The 17681-nt window shown below is 40.3% G+C and overlaps 1 protein-coding gene across 5 annotated transcripts in view; it reads left to right on the top strand.

Annotated features, from left to right (window-relative positions):
- PRDM6 (PR/SET domain 6) overlaps positions 1 to 9320 on the top strand; it is a 101164-nt gene extending 91844 nt beyond the window's left edge. For 3 of the 5 annotated variants that reach the window (XM_083576894.1, XM_083576893.1, XM_083576895.1), the window contains 2 exons: positions 2038 to 2214; positions 8510 to 9320. In XM_083576894.1, coding sequence (XP_083433020.1) covers positions 2038 to 2214; positions 8510 to 8624 — 292 coding nt within the window. In that variant the 3' untranslated portion in view covers positions 8625 to 9320. The remainder of the gene's footprint in view (positions 1 to 2037; positions 2215 to 8509) is intronic. The other 2 variants (XM_083576896.1, XM_083576897.1) reach the window with 1 other exon arrangement.
- The last annotated feature ends 8361 nt before the right edge of the window (positions 9321 to 17681 follow it).

Raw genomic sequence — 17681 nt, forward strand, 5'->3', positions numbered from 1 at the left:
CAGGAGCAGGGACCGAGCAACGGGAGCTCACTCGGTCGTGGGATTCGAACCGCTGACCTTCTGATCGACAAGTCCTAGGCTCTGTGGCTTAACCCACAGCGCCTGTGGTGTAGGATTTTAGAATTAGACCACTTAGGGATAGTGTCACTAATGGAAAGTAAGCAAGCATAGTTAAGTATCTTATGTTTAAAATGATCTTTGCAAAAAAATATATTGCAAAGAGTTCGTCATTTTTGTCCTGGCTTTGCTATGTCACCAGTGTCTTTTTTATGCAAACTAACTGAGAGTGCTTGGGAAAGTTACAGGTGGAATTTGGTTTCCGTTCATATAAAAACTAGTCCCACTGAGAATACATCTCCATGAGAACTGAGAGGATGAACATCACATTTCAGAAGTAGATACGATTAGGCCTTCTGCAAATAGCTGTGTTGTCTTCTTATATTTAATTATGGCCTGGTTTGGACTGAATTTGGTTTGAGATATTAGTCTTGCGATATTGGATTTTGCATGTGTACCCTTTATTTTAAATATTAACACCTACACATTGGGTTCCTCATAAGTAGATAACCTTCCTGTTCTGCCAAGCATAGGACATATATTAGGGAGACTGTAGTCTGGAATGGACCACTGAAGACACTGTTAAACTGGTGGACACATAGCATACAAATGATTATCCAATAATCACATGAAAGACAAAAGCTCGCTAGAAGGCCAAAGCTCACTAGACTTAATCTTGTATATCAAGCTCTTTCTTTGCTGATAGTTATAGAAAGCATTTATTTGATGTGGGTGGAAAAATAAAAGCATTATCTAGTAGCAGTCTTTAACATACACTTACTACATACAAAACAGTGTTTTGTTTTGTGTGTTGGTTTGTGTGTGTGGTTTGGTATCAGTCATGCATTTGTGTGTCTGAGGGCCTAATTACATTAAATTAATGTGTGTTTTTTAAAATTAAATAACGTGCAAGGGTGTAGGATTGTTATAATACATACATTGTTATAATACAGTACATAGGAAGGGGAGGGTTAAGCCTTCATACCCCAGCCACCACCTCTCTGAAATCACACGCACACACATACAGCAATTAGCATTAGAAAACAAGCTCCTATTGCTAGGGGGGTACATATATTGTAGCTGAGAATCATGGGAGCAATTATCCCCTCCTCTGGTATTTAATTCTTAAAATCATGTTAATATGCTTGCTGAGACCCTGAGTCCTTACCATGCTGAAAGGCAACGCATCACTGAAAGGGGAGCTCAAGTAGGCACTCACATGCACATCACATAACAATAAAAAACCACCACAGCTCATAACATGTTAAATACATGCCCCAAGAGTGCTCTTAAATTAGTGAATAGTAGAATTCAGAACTGTTAATCTAAATCTGCATTCCATCTGAAGTTCTCCTTTTCAGTATAGAAAGGATATTGTATTTTAGGCGTTGACAAAACTCAGCAGAAAAGTACAAATGAGGCCATCTCCCAAACCATGATTTATCTGGAATGAGCTGCCTTGGGTACTCAAAACAAAAGAGGAAACACTGGGTGCGCCATCTTGGATTCTTTTGGGTACATGCAGCAGTTGTTCTGCACATCCTTAGAAGAATTAAAGACAGCGATGCTCATGTCACTCATTTTAGCAAAGATGCCCCAACTGGTCTTGCTGACCTGTAATCTGTAAAACAGGATATGCTGGAGATTTGGAGATGGTTATAATTTGAGTCTGTTATCTTTTAACTTAATAAGCTGCTAGTGTATGAGGGAGTGGGGAGTGTTCTCCAAAAGAGCCCTTTATGATATATTTCTTTTTAAGGATGGGACTTTACAGAATATAGTACGGCGTTTCTATATGTTCATTTTTACTATTATTATTTTTTCAAAAGACTAAAGAAACAAAACGACTTAAGAAAGCCCACTACGATATTCCCTTGCAAAAATTAGCATTCCAAAGCTCAGCTGCACCACCCAAATTATTTTCCATTTGCTTCAGTAAAAATAAGTAGTGATCACGTTGGGTGTTTCTATTTTCTGCAGGCCCTATCAGTGTGGACACTGCTCCCAATCCTTCTCCCAACCTTCAGAGCTACGGAACCACGTAGTCACCCATTCCAGTGACAGACCTTTCAAGTGTGGCTATTGCGGTCGTGCCTTTGCTGGTGCTACTACACTCAACAATCATATCCGGACACATACAGGGGAGAAGCCCTTTAAGTAAGTAATCAAAGGACCAGAGGAACAGGAAGGGAATTTAGACAAAAATCAGTAAATATCCTAGCCCTTGGAATAGGTCTCTTTGGAATTGAAGTTCAGAATTACCCCCCCAGTCCTCCAGGCACTGCTCTTGAGCTAGACCAAGTCATTTCAATAGCATTTGTGCAGAATCAGATCTTTGTTGGTTGCAACCAACCCATTAAATGTCTCCTTAAAATTGTAAGATCACGCTCATATATATAGCGAACATATGTCAAATATCTGTAAGCAGTTCACAAGGGAGAGCTTGTTGTTAATGGGAAAGCAGTTTTCAATAGCAGCCCTTCCAGTGATTTTATCTGAAAGTATCAAAGGATGGCTTTATCTGAAATTTCAAGCGTAGGACGTCCAGATTGTTGAACATCAAAAGTAGGGAGAAGCCAAGACAACAGTTGTAGTGCATGTGCTGATTACAAAGAGAAATATTTCTGATAGAGAAGATGTGGCGTGGGCAAAAAGCCATCATTTTACATTGTTGTAATAAGCAAAATTTGTGAGTGCTGGATAAGGACCAATAAACTGAAATTGAATCATAACAAGATTGTGGCACCGGGGATGGATGGTTCTTGGATGTAGGAAGTGCATGTTTTAGGCAGGGTTGTGTTCTTTCTAAAAGAGCACATGTGCAGTTTCTAGATGCTTATATTGTCTCTAGAGACCAGGTGGCCTCAATGGAATGAAATGCCTTTTATCCGCTTTGCTTCATTCACCAATGAAGAAAGGGATAGTCTGGCCATGGTAATCTATGCTCTGGTAACCTCATTAGATTATTGCACTGTGTTATATATGCTGCTGCTCTTGAAGATGACTTAGAAGTTTGAATTGATGTAGAAGGCAGCCTCAGAATTCTTGATTATGTTGTGTTGTAGGCACATTGTGCCAATTTTATAAGGACTTCAGTGGCTTCCTATTTGCTTCCATGCCTAATTTAAGTTGCTGGTATTTACCTTTAAAACCCTAAATGGCTTGGAACCCAAATACCAAAAGGAGTGCCTTTCCCATAACCATCTGTCCATACGGTAAGATCTTCTTGCAGAGACCCTCTATCACAGGCATGGCCAAACTTGGCCCTCCAGCTGCTTTTGGGACTACAACTCCCATCATCCCTAGCTAACAGGACCAGTGGTCAGGGGTGATGGGAGTTGTAGTCCAAAAAAAGCTGGAGGGCCAAGTTTGGCCATGCCTGCTCTATCAGAATCAAGTTAACTAACAGCAGAAGAAAGGGCTTTCTTGGCAATAGCTATGGAATGCCTGCCTTAAAGATGCTCTCCTAGTGCCTAAATTGCAGTTCTTTTGGCACCAGGTGAAAATATTCTTATTCACCCAGGCATTTCAGTCTATAGTTAATTTTAATTATTATTTTTTAATTACTGTATTTGTGCTGTGATATAATTGGTTGTACACTGCCCTGGAATCCTAAATAGGACAAAGGGCAGTAGGTGAATGTTTTAAATAAATAAACATAAAGATTCAATTTAATCAGTGGGGCTTTGGTTCAGCCCCTTCCTTCTGTGCCTGTTCATAAACCCTGGGCAAGAAACTAGTGGCTAGGTATTAGTAAGTCTCAGCAGAGAAGTCAAGACCAACAGAAAGAAGAAAGTGAACCTATCCCACTTTCAAAGTCTAGACCTCTACACTTGATCCTTAAATCCCATTTTCTACTGCACAGTCTGAGTGGGCAATGTGGAATTCCATTCTAAATTCTAAGTGGTTTGACATTATAGTTGCCTTGCAAGATTTGGTGATGGAATCTTTAATGTACTTCTCAGGCTAATATGAGGATGTAAACAAGGCAGTTTATTACCTATATTTTAAACTAGTTCAGGTAAATCAGGTAATTTTAAAAGATCACCAGTTTTCTAAACCCATGTGACCACAAGTTAGTATCATATTCTGTTCCTATTTGGGGGAGGGCGACGTGTAGAGCAAAGAAGTCACTTAAACAGGTTTATGTTAGATAAAAGCATCAGATCACTTCAAAGCCCATATTTTGCAGCAGAAGTCAGGTTCAGAATCTGGTTTCAGACCCCCGCTTCTAGAATGGGCATACTGTATGGCTTTGGGTAAAAAAATTATCTCTGGTGCTCAAGTCCCAGTCTATAAAATACTAATGGTATTATCCCCTGTAGACACATACACACAAAGTTGCAGAAGAACAAAACACCATAAATCCAGTAATAACAGTTGCAGATTATAAGAATATAAATGTCTGGCAGCTGTCAAACTCTGTCCCATGTTTAAAAAAGATAAAAGTCTAACCTTAAACACTGCAGATGCACCCCAATCCTATGCAAAATGATTTTCATTTAAGTAAAGCTAATTTGAGCTTTAAAAAAATTTACTTATTTCTCTGCTGTGGTTGGGGCACAGGAAGAGGCCATTAAAAATGGTGTGTTCCATAACAGTCATCAACTTCTTACTGAACTTGATTTTATTTACCAGGCATTTTATATTTGGCTAATGTAAGAGGATATCTGTCACTGTGAACTATCAGAGACCTTATGAACGAGCTGTTTATGCAAGAGATAACCACAATGGTTGCATAGCCTCCATTCAAGACGTGTCTGGGCACCATGCTTGTAAGATAAGGCATGGAGGTGGGGAGAAAGAGCCCAAACTTTGCAAAGACCAGCACAGTCAGAATTCAAATAGGGACTGCCTGAAATGATACAGTTCTACTGTGTCCACTAATGGTGCCCACAGAGCCATTATGTTGGATTAATAGAGCCAATGGAAAGCAGAGCCAAAACCAGTGCCAGCAATCAGATTGATTTTATGTAGTTGCTGTGTAAATAGATTTTAGTAATTAATTGTGGAGGTTTCCGGGTCAAAATGGAAAATAGATTTCTTTTAATGTTAAGGTGTTACTTATGTGTAACCTTGTTGACTCCACTTACATTCCCCCCTTAACATCCTGTTTTTGTCGTGTTTCCAATAAAGCTGCAGTTTGCCCCATTTAGAGACATTACCACTCCCCCCTCTTTTTTGTATTGTTCCTTTTCTTTCTTCTTTTGTCTCTTGTTCCAAAACGTCTAGTGTAGTTACAACACAATTCCATTCAGAAAATAGAGCTATGTCAAATGGTTGGCATGTTAGCTGCATATGAATCACATTGATTTTGGTGTGATCTATGCACATTCACTGAATATATAGGATTATTACTTATAGCATAGAATTGTCAGATACCTAATGTATTGTCTGCTTGTGCAAATACAGTGGTACCTTGGTTTACGAACTTAATCCGTTTCGGAAGTCCATTCTTAAACCAAGGTGTACTTTCCCATAGCAGCGGGGGACTCAATTTACAAATGGAACACACTCAGCAGGAAGCGGAACATGTTCTGCTTCCAAGGCAAAGTTCACAAACCAAAGCACCTACTTCCGGGTTTGCAGCATTCTTAATCCAAGTTGTTCATAAACTAAGCTGTTCTTAAACCAAGGTACCAATGTAAGAAGCAACTGCGAAGGATTGAAATAATGTTATGGTTATAATAGGGAATTTAGAATAGTTTGGTGTGAGACAAAGATTTCGAGTAAACCAGTGAACGGTGAATTTGTTTTATGAGAAATGTGGGATTTGTTTTAATACAGGTGTGAACCATGCATAGATAGGAGTGTATATTTCATAAGATCATACACTGTGTTACAGAACAATCCTAACTCTCTACTGGGAAGCAGCAGAAGCAGCAGAACAGAGTGGCAGAGTCACCACTGCCTTTGAAGTCCTGCGGCTTATGGCAGCCAGGGCACAGAGGGGCATGCAGTTACTTTGAGTAGCTCCAGAATAGTGAGGCCTAGGGGCCCAAATTAGGCCCCTTACCTGGCAGTGGGCTGGCTTTGGATCATATACTGTTTGCAGGGGTTATTCTGGTCACTGTCTGGGCGAACTCTGCCAGTGGTGTCTTTTGCAGTCACAGCGGGGGCCTCCACAACTCATCTTATCCTAATCTTAGCTTCAATATAATCACAACAGCCCATTACTATCCCTTCTCCAAAGTGACACCAACCCAAGATATATGCAGTGACATTTGTGTTTCCCTACACATGAAAGAAAAACGGAATGTTTCTATTGCCTGCAAGACTATAGGGCAGACCAGAAGGGCAGCATGGGCACTTATATGGTCCGTGTATCATTGTAACTTATGTCCCTGGGGTACCACTTCTTCAATAAGTTCTGAAATGTCTGACTAGCAATAGAGGAAGCTCTTTTATGGGCATCCCCTTAACTCTGATCTGTATGTTACGAGTATTTAATGGAAGCTTCTTGAAACAATTTCGTTATAACTCATAGAGAAGCCCTTTCTCATTACCATCCATTTTTTGGTGGCTCAGGGGTCCCTATGATGTAAACAGATTAAGTCATAATACTACTCTGTCTGTTAAGGCGGTGATGGTTAGGTACTTCTTAGATTTGAAATATATGTTTAGGATGCACAAATGGAATGTATTGGACATCTTTAGCTATATATGTAGGGAAAGGAAATTTCAACTCCAAGGATAGCTCAGTGCCTTATATTGTATAAGCTAATCCAAGAATTGAATTGATTTCAAGGCCTTCATGATAAAAAAAATAAAATCATAATTTGCAAGTTTGTCAAGCAATGAAAGGTAGTATATTTTGACACACTAATCCAGTAACTAATCAGTTTTCTAATAAACAATCAGCAATACACTAATGTGTCATCAGCATTTCAGGAACTCTGGAGAGAGGAAGATCTGCACATAGACGTTAATGAATACACCAAAAATCATTAGGTGATCAATACTTCTGAGTTATTTTCATTGAGCTGATAGGTCTGATACATTAGAGCTGACATTTTACATTTGTCAAGATCACAGTGCAGTTTTTAACAGTAGAGCAGGCTGCTAAAATATTCCAAGAGAGGCGATCAAAGAAACACAACTTAAAGATGTTGACATCCTAGGCAAGAACTAGAGGTGAGATGAATGAGTATGTAACATTCAGGTCAGAGGTTCCTCAAACCATAATTTCCTTTAAAAATAATTAACAGGCACTTTATAACATTCTGTAATTGTGTATGCATGTTTGTGAAAGGTGGTTCCTTTCCAATGCAATGATTACAATTGAAGAAGCAGGAGTACAGAGAGGGTTTGGGCTTCTTATTTTTCATAGGCATACTTTTTTTTCATAGGGATCTTCTCAGATGTTAGTAGGCATTACACAGCACCATTTAAAATCCGGATTATTCCTATGAGCATTACATTAAAGCTCTGCATAGCCTGCAAGACTCTCCTTTGCAAGATGTGGGTGGGGTACTCTTGTTCAGCAGCTTTTACTCATTTCAGTGGACCCTATCCAGGGCATATTTCCTGTCACTTCCCTGGCTGACTTATATCCTATAAACTTGTCAGGCATCAGTGTCACGCATTCAAAAATGATTATGAAGAAGAAGTCACCTTCTGTTAAAGCACTAGAATTTGGTAGAGCACATTCTTATCTGGAATAGGCGCAGATTACACTCTCTGAACTACACACGCCCTGTGTCAGTCCCTGCAGAAGCCCTACATCTTAATGCATTCATTATCTTGCCATGTCATTTAAATCAATGGAGGGAAGGAGGGGTAGAGAGAAGCCTTTATATGACAATGAAAATGCACTGGCGAGTGTTTGACTTTTCCAATCAGCCATTTCTACTCAATATCAAATCCTGGGTAACATTTAAAAAAAAAATGCTTAAAACTATTACGAGTAGTAACTACAGCCTCCTTAACTCAACTGCTTAGCGATCTCAGGCAAGTATGGGGATTTATTCTATTGCTGCAAAACAAAGTGATCATTGTTCCATGGCTTCACAATTGCTCCAGTAGGTAGGACTCCTGATTTTAAATTAGCAGGAGGTGAAATTCTATTTGTCATCAATTTCTCCGAGGGATTACAGAGCAGAAAACTGCAGACAAGCTGCTTCTTTGATGGCTCACTCCTAAAAATCTCTTTTTGTTCTTTATCTATTTGAACTGACAGTGATCAGAGCTGTAGCAGGACAGGCCTCTCTGGAGAAATCACCTTCCCCCTGTCTATTGACAGATTCCTCTGTTCTGAATCAGACAGGCCTTGTCCCATCATAGGCATCAAGGCCTTGGAAGTAGCCACCAATTAAACCTCTTGAGCCAGTAAAATCTGAAGCCACTTTTGAGTGTCTGTTCTGATTAGGCAGGATAAGACGAAGCCCGCCGCCCGCTCCCCCTTCCCCCAGAGCAGCTCCCCACTCTCAATTTTCTCTCTTGCCTTCTCCAGGTGCGAGAGGTGTGAGAGGAGCTTCACACAAGCCACCCAGCTGAGTCGACACCAGAGGATGCCCAATGAGTGCAAGCCAATAACAGAGAGCACAGAATCAATTGAAGTGGATTAACTGATTGACTGGTTGGAATTAAACTGCAAGGAAAGTCATGATTAAATGTCACGGACACTTAAGCAAAACCAAAGATTTCCTCTGAGCAACTTTCAATCAGTCCCAGAAAACCAAGAGCAGTAATAAAATAAGTAAGATGTTAAGAGATATTGATCCTGGCGTGGAAGTGAAACCAGGAAAGAGATTATTTATTTATGACTAGGAATGAGACTGATTTCCATGGACAAGGAACCCGGGCCTGCTAGCATCCTAGCCTCCCACCCCACCATGTATTGCTTTATTTCTAAAAAGCTTTTATAATTGTTATTTAATACCAAAGCAACAAAGATCAAGGGTTCTTCAGCCTATAGCTATGGCTATGAATGCACATGGACTTGTTTATGATTGCACCTTTTCCTCTAGCATGACTCAGTGGACCTAGAGGTATATTGTTCCCTTGGTCCCGTTGGGTTGCATTGCTCTTGACTTGGCTGTTATTTTTATTTTTAAAAAGTGGTCTCCGAATGACAAGAGAATGAAGACGATCCGGAACCATCTTTGCGTTGGTGTCAGAACTCCTCCAACTAATGGACATTTTCATTCCCATGGTTTCAGAACTCACATTTTGTGCACTTTTTTTGTATAAATGTTTTCATTAGCCAGTGTTGCATTGGCCCAGGAGATCCCAGAAATGTTAAATAAACTTTGTCCTATATATATATAGATATATCTGTAGATGTATATGCTGTTAAAACAAAACAAAAACCTCCAATGCTGTAAAGAAAGCATTTGAAATACGTAGAATTTTCAAATACTATACCTCTTTTATGAACGTCATATTATTCACAGGTAATGAATAATAGTTTCAGTGAAACATTAACACTCTTATCTAAAGGTATCATGCTTGAAAACATAAATGTTAAAATGGAATAGCAAGAGAAGCAGTCTTCAGTTTGATTGTAAAAGTTAGAAACCTTTAAAAAGAAAATGAAAAATCAACAGAAATCATCCAGGTTTAAAATTTTCAAAAGCATCCAAGCATTCACACAACATAGAAGAAACTTCACATAATAGGGGTACGTCACATGAGTAACTCTGTTCCTATTTCATAATGTGCAATATCCTTTAATACAGGCAAACTAGATAGTTGTGACGGGCTATATAGCAATAATATAGTTCCTGATTTTGCTAAAATGAACTCAGTAATTTGATTCCCCTCTCCCCCCAATTATCTCCTAACCCACACACTGGGCCTGGGAGCCTAAGCACTGTACTGATCAAAGACTCACCAGATCTAATGTATACACAGCGCTTTCAAGTAATTTCCCAGTTTTCTGCAATGCAGAGCACAACTCCAAGCCCCTTGGGAGTGTTTCAGCAGTGATGTGCAGCCAATTCTATGCATATTTACTCAAAATAAAGTTTGTGCTCACTGGGGCTTGCTTCTGGGTATGCATGCATAGGATTGCAACTTTTAGGTATGCCAATTTTCAGTTGACAAACAGGAAGTGTGGCGACACCAGTTAAATAGAATAAAATACACACTCTGAAATTAAAGTTGGAGGCAGTATTTTAAGCACCAGTTCCTCCTATATTTCTTCCTTGCCCTGTGTTTCTGTGTCTTTAGGACTAGTACAGTATTAAAGCTTTGACCTGCAATGCCGACTTATAAAAAACAACAACTTGTAAAAACCACCTGGTGTCCTTATGGGCTACTTCTTAATGAACCTTAAAGTGACATTGGGCAGGACTCTGAGTCCCGTCAGCGGAAGCCCTGTGCAAGGATTACTCTTGTGCAATGGGGCTTCTTCCCTCTCTCCCATGACCCCCAACATTGAGATAGAGGAATTCTAATGCCTAATCGAAATAAAATTTGTTGAAATCCAAGCACTTGAGACGGAATTCAATGTAGCGCTATGGGGACAGGAGCGGAGGGAATCCCCACTTTGTTATTGGATGTTCTTCCATGGGCTTCTGATTAGTTGAATGCAACCCTTTGAGCTTTTTAACAGCTTTGTGGAGGGTGACCTTGGTGCTTCAGCAAAAGCCCCCCATTCACTACAGCTGCATCACCTTCACTCGAGGATAAGGCAACTTGATTTATTGTAAAGCCTCTCAGTGGCTATTCGGTACAAACCAATTATGACACAAGTCATTGGGACTGCATTGGGTTATATCCTATCTTACTGGCATAAGTAGTCTGTGCATTGGGTAGTTTGTGCCATTTTTGCCTTTGGAAAACCTACCTCATTACTTCACTATTGGAAACTGATTGTAGCATTCATAGAACCATTCAAGCTGATGTACTTTTTGACTAGGCACCTATGGGCCATTAAATGCGTGGGATGACACAGTCAAAACCCTTTTATTTCTTCATCATTTCTCTCTCTCTGAAATGCACTTGAAGCAGTATACAGAAACATAAATATTCTAATAACAAGAATAATTTAGGGCAGAGGCCATAACTGAGTGGTAGAGCATTTGCTTTGCGTTCAGAAGGTTCTAGGTTCAACCCCTGACATCTCCAGGTAGGTCAAACTGAGAAGGTCCTTCATCTGAAACCCTGGAGAGCTGCCCCAAGACAATGTCAACAATGCTGAGATAGATGAACCAATAAAGGTTAAAAAAAAAAGTAAAGGACCCCTGGACTGTTAAGTCCAGTCAAAGGCTACTATGGGGTGCAGCGCTCATCTTGATTTGAGGCCGTGGGAGCCGGCATTTGTCCACAGACAGCTTTCTGGGTCGTGGCCAGCATGACTAAACTGCTTCTGGCTGTGACAGAAACCAGAGTGCACGGAAACACTGTTTACCTTCCCGTCGCAGCGGTACCTATTTATCTACTTGCACTGGCGTGCTTTTGAACTGCTAGCTTGGCAGGAGCTGGGACAGAGGAACAAGAGCTCACCCCGTTGTGCGGATTCGAACCGCCAACCTTCTGATTGGCAAGCGCCACCCGCATCCCAGCAGATGAACCAATACGCTGACTCAGTATCATGCATCATTCTTATGTTCCTATGTTATAAAAAGCCACCACTAAAACAATAATGCAGTAATAAAATGTAAACATGAAACAGCAAAAGCCGTTTTACGGTTAGGCTCTGGAGTACACAGTCTGATGACTCTGATCTGACTCTCCTCTTGTGGTCTTGGTTACTGCAGGCCCAAGGGACCTTGCTGAATCCTACACATTTTGAGAATGCGAGGGAAACTGCCCAATGCCTGGTTTTGCTATATTAAGGCCAGCCTATAGTATATAGACTCTCACTTCGGAACAGAGAGGAAAAGAAAGCCTCACACAGTTTAATTGGCTGATTCCCAGGTAAGTGTTTTGCATCCAAGGTGGGCCTTAGAAAAGTCTTGAGAGAGAGCTTGCGTGAAGCGTTGCACAAACAGGTCAACTCTGAGGTTGAGATCACTTTTCTCCAACAGCGGTCTCCTGCTAATTTAAGGACACCATTGGATCTAAGCCCAGGTAAAGCAAGTTAAATGCATGCGTGGAAGGAAACAAACCAAAGTGGTATGCTTTGGTGCATTCCCTCCCCCTTTTAAATATATGAATATTTATTGAATTTTATAACAAATAATGATACAAATCTCATTCATCATGTTATATACAATAATCCTCCCTCCCCTCCTCTGGACTTCCCTCAACTCCCCCTCTGCTGAGTTAGTTTTATTTATTGTATCTTGCTTTTCCTACACAAAAATAAAATCCCTTATCATTTCTCTAAAATATCTGTTACTCAAATGAAATTGTGAATGTTTATTCAAATCCTGGCAGTGAATCCAGTCCATTCTGTTGTTTCTGTGGTGCATTTCCCCCTAAACAGTTGTTTAAAGTTAAATCCTGTTGATTTCAATGGAACTGGTATTGGAAAGGAAGGAAGGAAGGAATCCACATTCCTTTATGGAAATTGTTTGCTGTATGAATGACAACAGCGTAAATCAAAAACACTTATTAACACTGCTGCTTGAATTGTTCCATGTTACCTAAAATTCAGCAGACTTTGCGTGCAGATTTTCGGGGAGCTTCCGGTTAATAAATAAATAAATGGAATGTTGCAGCACCGGAGACACAAGACAAAGAATTCAAAATAACTGGCATTTAAGAAATGCGATTGATTAACTAAAGGGATAAAATCAACTGATATTCTAGTGGTTCTGCTTTGCTGATATGGCTCAAACGTAGCCTGCTGGTTCACATCTGGTGGAGTAAGATTCAGTTGACAATTTAGTCTTCTGTTTGTGGAATGGGGAGAGGTGCCATCTTGTCCACTTCAAGCAGCAAAATTTAACGGGTCCTACCAATCAGCTGGAGTAACAGAAGGTAAGGAAGCTATAATTTCCTCCAAATCAGCTTGGTTCATGTTGCAGTTTGAAGGCACAAGTAAATGGGCAACTCTCTGCACTGCCAATTTATTCCTATGGTGTTAAACCATATGCAGGTGTGGTCATGCAAGAAAAGTATCTAAACAGTTTCCGTATTTTAACAATGCTCCTCAGTGTGGAATTACCATAATGTGCCCTGTAGGGTTTAAAGCAGGGGTCAGCAAACTTTTTCAGCAGGGGGCCGGTCCACTGTCCCTCAGACCTTGGGGGGGGGGCTGGACTATATTTTGAAAAAAATATATGAATGAATTCCTATGCCCCACAAATAACCCAGAGATGCATTTTAAATAAAAGGACACATTCTACTCATGTAAAAACACGCTGATTCCTGGACCATCCACGGGCTGGATTTAGAAGGCGATTGGACCGGATGCGGCCCCCGGGCCTTAGTTTGCCTTGTTGTTGTTGTTGTTTAGTCGTTTAGTCGTGTCCAACTCTTCGTGACCCCATGGACCAGAGCACGCCAGGAACTCCTGTCTTCCACTGCCTCCCACAGTTTGGTCAGACTCATGTTTGTAGCTTCGAGAACACTGTCCAACCATCTCGTCCTCTGTCGTCCCCTTCTTCTTGTGCACTCAACCTTCCCCAACATCAGGGTCTTTTCCAGGGAGTCTTCTCTTCTCATGAGGTGGCCAAAGTACTGGAGCCTCAGCTTCACGATCTGTCCTTCCAGTGAGCACTCAGGGCTGATTTCCTTAAGAATGGAGAGGTTTCATCTTCTTGCAGTCCATGGGACTCTCAAGAGTCTCCTCCTGCACCATAATTCAAAAGCATCAATTCTTCGACGATCAGCCTTCTTTATGGTCCAGCTCTCACTTCCATACATCACCACTGGGAAAACCATGGCTTTAACTATACGGACCTTTGTTGGTAAGGTGATATCTCTACTTTTTAAGATGCTGTCAATGTTTGCCATCGCCTTTCTCCCAAGGAGCAGGCGTCTTTTAATTTCGTGACTGCTGTCACCATCTGCAGTGATCATGGAGCCCAAGAAAGTAAAATCTCTCACTGCCTCCATTTCTTCCCCTTCTATTAGTTTGCCTACCTGTGGTTTAAAGTAAACTGAATGTACGAGTGCCTGGCGTGCTCTGGTCCATGGGGTCATGAAGAGTCAGACACTACTAAACAACAAACAACAGAATGTACTTCTGAATCCATTAATACCAACTCACTGATGTGTCCTACAAGATGGGGAAAACTCTCTGTGATACAGGTCTGCCCAACAACATTACTTGAAGCTATTACATATGATGCCATGGAACTTCTCACATTACTAGGAGAATTGGCCTCCCTAAATTTCCCAGCAATCCAGGAATGAGTTAAGAAATATAGTAAACAGAGTTAAGAAATATAATTTTAAAAAGAATTATATGATATATGCCTCATATTTTTCAAGTGTTTGTGTCTGTATTTATATCATGAAGGGGGAATGACAGTATCTCCATTTTGATAACAGCACTAGTTTTTTTTTAGTTTTTTTTACAAATGCATTAAAAGCAACTGCTTGTCACTTAATAGCCATGTGCCCTTCATATCTTATCATAGTACTTGACAGTACATAGTACAGTTACTGAGGAAGTCGGTTTCTGTTTTTTCATTCATTGTGGCAGCACTGTTAAGTTTGGATCTTGGAGGGGAAAGCTCATTAAAGATCTGCAACAACTTTAATTTTCAGAACCCTGGCCATTTTTCTGCATGAGGTGAGATGCAATCACATCCCATTAAAATGTGCTGTGCGGGATCCTGAAGCTTGTATATAGAGCTCAGAATCAAGACTCTCAGTGCCCTTAGTCACAGAAGCACGTCCTGCACTAAATCTGTGGCAAAGGAGGCTTGGAGTATTTTTAGAGGGTAAGGAGAAGATACATAGCTGCCACTACCCTTTTGCAACCTCATTTAATGAGATGGGTCAACGGCTTCTACCTCTGGTGCTGCAACATGTAGTAGTCAATTAAGCTCCACTGCACACTTTGTCATCATGCAGTGGCATCTCCATGCCAGGGCTAGCCCCCTTGTTGGCATGGCGATGATGATGAGAACTTACATAATCCACTTTATGTGCTCCCCAATGTGCTACTTCTAGATTCATAGACTACAGTGGTACCTTGGTTCTCAAACTTAATCCGTTCTGGAAGTCCGTTCCAAAACCAAAGTGTTCCAAAACCAAGGCACGCTTTCCCATAGAAAGTAATGCAAAACAGATTAATCCGTTCCAGACTTTTAAAAAACCCCTAAAACAGAAATTTAACATGAATTTTACTATCTAACGAGACCATTGATCCATAAAATGAATGCATTAATCAATGAACTGTACTATAAAATAAATAAGATAGTATTGTAGATGTTAAAAAATAAAAATATTTTCCCCCCTTACCTGCACTGATGCTAGTCATTGTTTGGATGGGGCTTTTATCGATTTCCACAGTCACACAATCAATCAATCAGTAGCTGAACTGGGTTCCACACAGCCACAAAAACAACTGAACCGAAAAAGCCTCAAAAACAAAAATGCAAAATAAAGAGCAAAAACATCAAACTTAATCCGTTCCAGAAGTCCAATTGACTTCCGAAATGTTTGAAAACCAAGGCGCAGCTTCTGATTGGTGCAGGCACCCCAGAAACAATAGCCAACAGCTGCATCAGACGTTTGGCTTCCGAAAAACGTTCAAAAACTAGAACACTTCCAGATTTTTGGCGTTGGGAACCAAGGCATTTGACTACCAAAGTATCACTGTACTAGAATTGTGGCGTTGGAAGGGACCCCAAGTGCCATCTATTCCAGCCCCCTGCAATGGTTCCCACAAGATATACATAATGTGTCTTATCAGTGCTCAGAGACTCCGTCCGTTTGTGATGTCTGTTTCACATATAAAAGCCACTGCTTTGGGTTACAGTCATTTGATTGCACAATCATATTTTACTCAGTGCTGAAATCCCACTGTTTATTTCGTACAATCTGTTGTCATGTCATTGCCCAGCCCCCAGTATGTGAACTTGTTAGGCTTAAACCTTGCATTTATGTTGTTATTTGGTAAAGTTTCTGCGAGGTTTCTAAGTGGGAACTTGGTAGCGGGAACTACCAGAGAGGTTTCCAATAAAAAAAATACACCACAGTACCCCATAGGCAAAATACAAGGTACATGACATCACTTGATTCAGCCTGTTTATGTGTGTATATAAAAAACTGAAGAAAACCAGCTAAATGGGATTATACTGCAAACAAACATCACATTAAAGGTATGTGGAACTGCATGGATGCATGGAACTACTGTATTTGGAAACGTTAAGTTATGAGATTCATTTTCAGCAGTGAAAATTGGAAAGATTTTTCTTCTAGTAACTATTTAAAAAAGGAAGTTTATAACATTTCATTGTGTAGAAAATTTCCTGCAGTCAAATATCACGATGGCTTGTTCCATTGATTAAAGTGATATTTTTGATGGTGGGCTCAACTCTTCTAGTAACTTCTTCCAAATTCCAAATAAAATGGGAAGTGTCCAAGACTGGCTGTGGACAAATCCATGAGATGGCTCTTACGGCTTAAACAAGTGACTTCTCTTTTTCTTAGTAGTGACGCATATGGTCACTTCTTATTTAAAATATATACTGCTATCACATAAAATAAAGCAGCTTACAACAATGCCACATAAAACCACACAATAAAAACCGTATCAAAAAGTTAAAATGAGAGCATCCTTCTTCAGTATTTGTATCAAACTAGCCGGCGATCTGTCTTGCTTATAAATATGGGAAGTTTTATATGGTTTTTGCCTGCCTGAATAGGGGTAAGACAGTGGACAAATTGTGGGAAATGGATGTGGTAAGTTGGTTATAGATTTCCTCCAGGGGAAGCTAACACGGCAGAAGACTGGAGTTATTGCAGATAATCTGAGTGCTACGACAAACAGAATTGAATTAACTTGTTTTATGTGTTGGCAACCCCAGTACCCAACCTTTTAGTATTATGAGCACGTATACTTGGATCAGGCCCATTGTGTGTTTTACTTACATACAGAATTTTTATAATACAAAATGGCACCTTAAAATACAACTGAGTGCAATAAATACTTACAAGTTATTTTTCTTAAACCATCACACCTTCCATTATAATATGGCACAGACGGAACTATCTTAGAAAGAATTCCTGCTCTGAATAATGAGTGAGCTTCTTTTCAAGTACAGATGGAGTAATTCTACCTGCTTTTAACTCGCTACACTGAAGTCATAAATAAGGTGTGGTTCCTTCATCATTTTGTTGGCTTTTCCTGATGCTATTGTCTTGCTCACCCCAATTCTCTGAGCTGTGAGAACTTCATATTTGCATTTATTTATAAATATACTGGCTGATCCTAGGTAGAGGCACCACTTTAACCCTCCAGGAGTCAGCAGATGTCCAATGCTATCACAAAAGATCTTCAGTCTAGGGTGCTGGCTTTTAACCTTTTTGGGGTCACAAACCTATGTGAGACTCATGAAAACTATGGACCTCAAACTCCCCCTCCCCAACCCTTGGCCAAATGCACATAAACACATACACACAGTTTTCTACTGCATTGGGGCAAGGGAAAATGTTTTTTGCACCTGTCCCAAGGACCCCCTAAAGCCAATAAATGGATTTTCTAGCCATTTAGAGAGCCAATTACAAAGCATTGTCAACCACTAACAAAAGGAAAGAACTTGGCAATTGTG

Source organism: Podarcis filfolensis (genome assembly GCF_964270895.1).
Source record: "Podarcis filfolensis genome assembly, chromosome: 11".
Taxonomy (NCBI): domain Eukaryota; kingdom Metazoa; phylum Chordata; class Lepidosauria; order Squamata; family Lacertidae; genus Podarcis; species Podarcis filfolensis.